Source organism: Tuber melanosporum (genome assembly GCF_000151645.1).
Source record: "Tuber melanosporum whole genome shotgun sequence assembly, scaffold_15, strain Mel28".
NCBI lineage: Eukaryota > Fungi > Ascomycota > Pezizomycetes > Pezizales > Tuberaceae > Tuber > Tuber melanosporum.
Window position 1 is genome coordinate 80,288 of NW_003298808.1, and position 7,342 is coordinate 87,629.

The 7,342-nt window shown below is 48.1% G+C and overlaps 1 protein-coding gene; it reads right to left on the reverse strand.

The window, feature by feature from the left end:
* Positions 1-1,231: 1,231 nt before the first annotated feature.
* On the reverse strand, positions 1,232-3,481 carry GSTUM_00004733001 (uncharacterized protein). XM_002836527.2 has 5 exons: positions 3,255-3,481; positions 2,752-2,985; positions 2,379-2,655; positions 2,146-2,306; positions 1,232-2,068 (listed from the first exon to the last, which is right to left on the reverse strand). Exons 2-5 carry the CDS (start codon positions 2,879-2,881, stop codon positions 1,272-1,274), a joined length of 1,365 nt encoding a protein of 454 aa, XP_002836573.1. The 5' UTR covers positions 2,882-2,985; positions 3,255-3,481; the 3' UTR covers positions 1,232-1,271.
* Between the last annotated feature and the right edge of the window lie 3,861 nt (positions 3,482-7,342).

Consider the following 7,342-nt stretch of genomic DNA (forward strand, 5'->3'; position numbering starts at 1 on the left):
CGATCGCTAGTCAGTAATCCAGGAAAAAGGCAAAGTAATTTCCTTCAAATAACGACTCGTTAATTTCTTTCCAATTATGCATACGAGCAAGCTTGCCAGCTTCCAAAACCCCCTAGTTTTAGACATTATTCGAGAGAGTGAGTTATCCACAACATGAAAGAAAGAAAAAAAGAAAGAAAGCAAGGCAATTTTGGCGGTAATGTTTACCTACTTTCCTAGAGCTCCGGCCAAGATAAAATGACCGGGGGATAGGTTAATCGTAGGGAGAAGAGGGTGGAGAATGAGAAGATGCGGTTGATGGTCATTAGACGGGAGATGTCGCCAAGATGGAATAAAAGGAGAAAGGGAATAAAAGAGAGACGATCTAAGAGAGCGGGACAAACGCCAGAGTAGATAACAGCTCGGTGACCACGCTTGCGCACAAATTCCAACATTAATCGTGAATACCCAGTCGTATACGTTCTCACTCGTTGAGGGCTGGGCTTCACGGGTTGTGATGGGGGAGGTGGGTGGTGGGTTGGATAATGGCCAATGAATGGCGATATGATAATATTATTGGGAAGGCACAATGGATGGATGGGATGAGTGAGTGATATGGTGGTGGGTGCATATTCCAGCACAAGGGCTGGAAGGTACAGTATTCATTGGGTCTGGTGTTTCCCACGTGTATGATGTCCCAAGCAAGTGCTTTGCCATTTCCACAAGCATGCACGATCGCTCTCGCTCACTTCACAAAATTGCAAAACGCAGTTCACATTATCACCTCCACCCTACCTACAATCGCGTCAACAGGCACACCACAAGGACACACACATATACATACTAATAAAATAAAAATAGACATTGAAGAGTTAAGAAAAAAAAGAAACAAAAAAGGAAAGGAAAGATATCCTACCGACTACAGTTAAGTAATATTTTTGTTTTTGCTAGAGAGAAGAAATGACGAAAAAAGGACCACAAAAAAAGCTCATAATTATAATAGGGAACGGTGGATATATATTCATACACCAATGCCACAACCCTCCCCTCCCATCCCTACACCCCACCAAGGTAAAACAAGGCGCAAGGCCTAGCAAGCAGGAAAAGATAAAAAAACACACATTCACCCGATACGGAGACAAGTTAAAAACACACAAACCCAAGGAGACCCGTCGCGTAGTTCATTTTCAGTTAGCTAGCTGGCCGATCATGTAGACGCAAGAAGATAAAAGTACAAAAAGGAAAAACAGAGCAATGGGAAATTCTCTTTGATTTCATTTCGTTTCCTTTTTTTACAAGACGATGACAGCGACGACGGCAACCACTACCGCGAGCATGCTGCCCTTGATGACCTTCTGCCCAGTAGCCTCACTCGGGTTGCTAGACTGAGTGTTACCCTGAGAAAATCCGTTCCCGCTTCCACCACTGACGTCTCCGGATCCGCTTGAAGCGCTGGAGCCACCAGAGCCTGAACCGGAACCGTCGCCGCGTTGACCGTTGACACCTGTACCCGCACCAGTGAGACCAGGGATAGTCTCAACATCAGAAGATGACGGTGAAGAGTTTCCGGTTGCGGAGGACCCTTTGGAGCTGGTTTTGGCGGGTTCGACGGTCATGTTGGTTCCAGTTCCAAGGAAGGACTTGAGAACGGTACCCTTGTCGGTCATAACAACGTTGGACTCGAAACCCGCGCGATCGTCATAGATATAGGACTTGGATCCGGAGCCTTGCTTCTTAGCACCACTTGGGGGGTCGTAGCACTGGATCTTGACCTCTTTGAAGGTAACATAGTAGTATCCAACATCTCTAGCATCGCCCGCTTTCCAGTCAATCTCACCACCGGCCCAGTCGATCGTTCCCTTGGCGTTGGTGGGGAGGCCACCAGGCCAGAGAGAGAGCTGCACGCGAGATGGTGTCGATGGGAAATCATATCCCTTGGCTGTCTCGTTCCAGGTGTCAGATTTCTTGAGCACGCGACCAACTTGACCGTCGATGGACCAGGTGATGGAGTCGGGCTTCCAATCAAGCTCGTAGGTGACCCAATCTTTGTAAGAGTCCTTATCCAGAGAAATGTTTTTACCATGGGTGTCTTAAGCGGGATGTGTTAGCCAATCGGCAACTAATGTCAAATGCAGTAAAAATACAGGGAACCGTTTGGGATCTTACAATTGGGGATACCCTGGAAATACCAATTGGTCTGGGTGGTATGCAAGTCAACGCCGACCCACTCGTAATCGACCTCATCCTTCATGTCACTCAACAGAATGAATGCAGAAACAACACCCTTGCCATAACTGGTCTTCAATGTTGCCGAGATCTTCCCATACCTATAATGCCGTTAGGGTACGTATACCCGGAGGGTGGGGGTCCTTTGTTTAAGAATGAAAATTTTGAAATACCAGACATAGTTTGTGCTAGCTATCACGGTGCCGACGGTGCCTGGCGCCATGGTGATGAGAAGGTTACCATCCTTGATAGCTGGCTCACCATCAGAGACCCAATCGGCCTTGCTAGAATCACCAAGGTACTTTGTCTTGTCAACGATTCTGTCGAGATTGGGGAATGTGCTATCAATGTCCTTGCAAATAGGAGCAGGAACGCAAGATTCGAGAGAATTGGAGTGTTTAGGGTCGCAACCCCCGAGGCAGTAAGCCCCAACACCGCAAACGCCATATTCTGTGATAAGCGAAAGTGTTAGCTTTAAAAATAAAAATAAAATAAAAACAAAAGGGTTTCCAATGGTAAACTGGAGGGGGGGAAGGAAAAGCATACGCGAGCAACAAGGCTTGTTGCTGGGACAATTTCCCAGCCCAACGCCACAATCTGCCACAATCTTCTGAGCATATGAGGCAGTTCCCAACACGGCTGCGGCGACAAGAGCGGTGTCCAAAAGTCTAACCATGTTGTCGGATGCTCGTCCTCGGCGAGAAATTGATTTGCCGTATTTTCTCTTTAAAGAAAGAAGTTTGGAATGTTCCAAAAAAATAATAATCTAAAATTAAGACCCTTAATCAAAGAATTAGAAAAGGAATGAAAAACGAGAGTGGTTGAGACCAAGTGGTGATAACGAAAGGATAGGGCCCTTGCAAGGGGTGGAGGTGAAGGAGGGGAAAGAAAGGAAAGAAGGGGTATATGGAGAGGAATGCGAGATTAGTGCAAAGAAGACCCCTCGATCACTCGGACACAGGCGAAAGGGGGAGACGGGGGGTCAGGTTTATCAAAGCTTAAGGCGCAAGACTTCGACCAAAAGTGACATGAGGGGATGGGAGGTTCACCACACAACAAAGGCTATGATGATCAATTCGACGACCAAAGCGACTAGACGTGGCAAAAAGAATGACTATAAATTAGATAATAGTGTATGGACCTCCTTCTATCCGCTATGGAAACTACGTGTTCCTATCTTCTTGTAAAAGAGTGAACAAGAGTGATGAGAAAAACCCCCAAAAAAAGAGTGCAAGAAGTATGGAGAAAGGGAAAAAAAGGTTGTTGATGTTGGTTAAGGGGAACAGAGGGAAGAGGAGGAAGCGGAAGAAGGAGAGAAGAAAGAAAGTAAGGGAGGGAAGAAGAAAGAAATCCAGGAAAAGGGAAAAAGAAAAAAAGAAAAACGGATAAGAAGGAAGATTGAAGGGCGAGCGAGCCAGGCAAGACATGGCACAAAAGCCAACCCAAGGATAGCGGCGCTCAAGCCTACCGTACAGTAGAAAGTCGAGTGCAAACAAAATAAGAATACAATTGTCCTGTGTAAAGAAAAACCATCTAAACCTCCATTTTAGAATTGCTACAGTAGACCCAGGAAGAAAGGGGAGAAAGGAGGGCGTGACAGCTGGGAGAGAGACACTAGGTGAGTGCCAAAAATTAGAAATGGAAAATTATACCACCCTCCAGCGCCGCCCTCCAGTTTCTCCTTTCTTTTTCCCCTTATTTCTTTTGCCTATCCCCTCTGTGCTTCTTAGCCTCCTCCCTTTCAATGGAAAAAGCCCAAGCAAACTACCGTAGGCGGCGATTCATCAATCACGAGAGATCACTTTACCCATCAACACTCGTACAGTGCTAAACCCAGCCAATCTTCGAGCGCGTTGCTAGCTATTGCAAATCGTGGCACAGTACCGGTATGATACCAAACGCCCTTCCGCCCAGACTAGCTAGGGTTATGCCATTTTGCACTCGGGCTTCCCAAGTACCAGTACAGTAAAGCATAGAGTGCAGATGATCTGACATGTCTCAACAGCAGCCGCCCGCGCAAAACATACACACACACCCTCTCACCTCAATCATGTACAGTACCCGAGTACGGTATCCCCATCCTCGAGTACGAGTACAAGCACAAATACCGGCAGTCGTACCTTATCCGCAGCAGGGAATTTAACTGAACCCCCTGGCATCACTCTTCCCACGATTGAATGAATGACCAAAAGGTACAACCTATCCGTAGCTAGAACCCAAATCTCGGTAACCCGGCCCGCCGACCAGCAGCCTGCCCCTTCCGTAGCCAATCCAATCCCAAGTTCTCGATGTCGCAACACAACCACACCCACCACCCCCCCCTTCATCGGATCATACCGTGAGGCCAAAGCGCATATCGCAATGTGGTTTCGGTGCAGTATGTGAAGTGAAGTCAAATCCACCACCTAACCGTTATGAAAAAGTCCTCCCGAGCCGTTTGGGGGGGTCAAGGCCAAAGTACGAGTACAGTAATAGTACGAGTATCTCGGTACTGTACAGGTATGAGATGGAAGGCGAAAGTTACGCGACGTTGAAGTTGTCAGTCTGGTGGGGAAGAAGGAGGATAATAAATCAAGCAAGGCAGGGTACTTGTACGACGAGTTGTACGACGAGTGTGGAACCGGTAAGCAGGGTGAGCCAAGCGGGAAGGAAGGAAGGACAGGAGGGGGTCCCTTTCGAGTGACAGCGCGTGGAGGGTGGGTGTGTGTGTATAGTGGACTGCACCACCTGCCACGAATGCTAGGTTAGGCTTGTTTTGCAAGTGTGATCCGGGTAACCAAACCCCATCTTAATCGCAGCTATCGTACTTCTTCACCCCCTTTAACGGCGCAACAACAGAAACACCGGTATCGTAGTACGAGTATACCCCCAACCAGAAAAAACTGGTGCCAAATTACGAATACAAAAGAAAACTGGCGATATTGTAGGGCCCTATGCCCGCTTGCAGGGGAGCAACACTGGAGCAATACCATAGGAGGGGGTACCGAGCCCGCATGATTTTTGTTCTTAAGCTACAGGTACGGTACCCCAGCGACATCGAACACGGTTCAATTATTTGGGATTTTGCGGTAGCGAGAACTTCGAACCTCCCTGCATCAGGCATGGCAGCTCGGTGGGTGCGAGGTGCTTACGGTGCCGGACGTGCTGCTCTGCAGTCCTACTCGAGCATACAAATACGGTAGCACGCCTTGTTTAACCCCTGGTACTCACCTTCTGTGCTACTATTACTGTATGGTAGGTTAATCCTTCGCACTCCTTCCTCATCCGTACTCGTACTGTACTCGTGCTCGTAGCTTCCCAGCACGCGTCAGCCAATGTGAGCCCAACGCCATTGGTACTCGTACCCCTTTGGTGTAAAGTACAAGTACAGTACAGTACTGTTGCCCTTACGCCACGGGGCTCGGAAAGGAAGCGCTCGGCACAACATCCCGGTATTTGGGTGCTTCTTCACAAAGAGGGGCAGCTTGGGCATCGATTTCGCGGTCGAAAAGTATCTATACTACCAGTAATAGCTGTATCATTTGTTGTTGGTGTATCGAAAACATTGAACCGCCTCCCTGTTGTCTTCATGATGCCTCTGTTGTGTAGTCTAGGTACTCGCCTGGCAATGTGTCGGTTAGGAATCCAAAACACCACACGGTACTGTGTCGTACTAATACTTTGTAAATAACCATGGAACTCTCCATAGCTACTCCTCCGGAGAAGCATGCGGCTTTACGACGCATCATAGTGTATCGTAGCACTGCGAGCTCTTCGGCATCCCGAGCACTCGGGGGTGTTTGTAATCGGGGATGTTTGTAAGGATCAGAGAATGCAAAGCCCGTTTACCAAATTGTACCATCCCATCCACTTCCTCACCAATTAGACAAGAAACCCCCCTCCTCGTGCCTCCTATGCAGCGCGCACTCGGCGAACATCAACGCACACGAGATCTTATACACAATCCTTGTGTGTAGGCATTTGGTTGATTTTCCCCCGGGGCCTCGGTGGTGCATGCTCCATAACAGGTCCCGGAATATGGTGTTGATAATATCATCAGAAACTTCGTGGGTCTATACAAACCTATTTTACAATAACCTCCGCAGCGACCGTAGGTAATATCTATTCCCCCCGGAAATCTCCAACCACTTACTTAATGCATCACCACCCCAACAGGATCACGAAACTCAACCCATCGCTCCCCTAGCGAACACGAAGCACTAATATTCAATCCAGCATTCCAATCGCCAAAGACTCACGTTGACAGAACACTCATGGACTAGACCTATTTTACAAACCTCCCAATGATAAGAGTCCGGGACCAATTAGGTCCGGTGGGAAGTCAAAGGTAGAAATGGGGGTCTCCCGGTACAACTTTCGAGGGGCACTGGTACCGGTATGCTCACACCATGTTACCGTACCCTCCTTACCACTTCAATCGATGCGTAGGAAGCTTAGAATACATCCTTACTGCTCAATACTGTCTAAAATAGCGATTATCGGCCGCCTCCCAATGTCGTACAGTACGTGTTATCGCACCAGAGCCTGTGGTACGGTACTGTACAGTACATCTCGCCAACGACGAGTATATAATCAGCTGATCTCTCTTCCCTTTCTGCACAGTACCGGTATACTATGGATTTAGGCTCTTGATGAGACGTGCGTGCTCAGGGGGGATGATTGGGTTCCTGACCTGCTGTGGGTTAGCTGCTTTCCAAATTACAATATCGGTGGTGCGAAGATTCTGGATATTTGAGAAAGGGAGGGGTTGGATGCGCTGAAATGCGGAGCTATTGTAAATTAGATCTCGTTCCAAGCATGAAAGGAGGAAGTATGTTGGTTGAGGCCGCTCCATCACAACATCTGATATCGTAGGTAATTTAGGTAGCACGAGCACAATAGGTATTTCACAGGCAGGTAGAGTATCAACAGGGGGCAAGGCCGGTAAATTATCTCCTGGGATGGACTATCGTGGTATCATACCGGCGTTGGACTGCCGGTGCGAAAGAACAGGGCTCGACCTTTATCTTACTGCACAATTTGTAATTCCAACCCGGATAACCGCATACCGGTACTCGAGTACCCGTACTGTACACACGCCCATTCCTTCCTTCCACTCCATCCCACTCCGCACAAGCACAAGTGCCCAAACACCATA

What these genes read in the sequence shown, in the direction of transcription:
- GSTUM_00004733001 (XM_002836527.2), bottom strand. Translation starts at nt 2,881, where the DNA reads ATGGTTAGACTTTTGGACACCGCTCTTGTCGCCGCAGCCGTGTTGGGA. An exon ending in CAACAAGCCTTGTTGCTCGC is followed by an intron (nt 2,656 to 2,751) that starts GTATGCTTTTCC and finishes CGCTTATCACAG; the next exon opens with AATATGGCGTTTGCGGTGTT. An exon ending in TTTCCAGGGTATCCCCAATT is followed by an intron (nt 2,069 to 2,145) that starts GTAAGATCCCAA and finishes ATCCCGCTTAAG; the next exon opens with ACACCCATGGTAAAAACATT.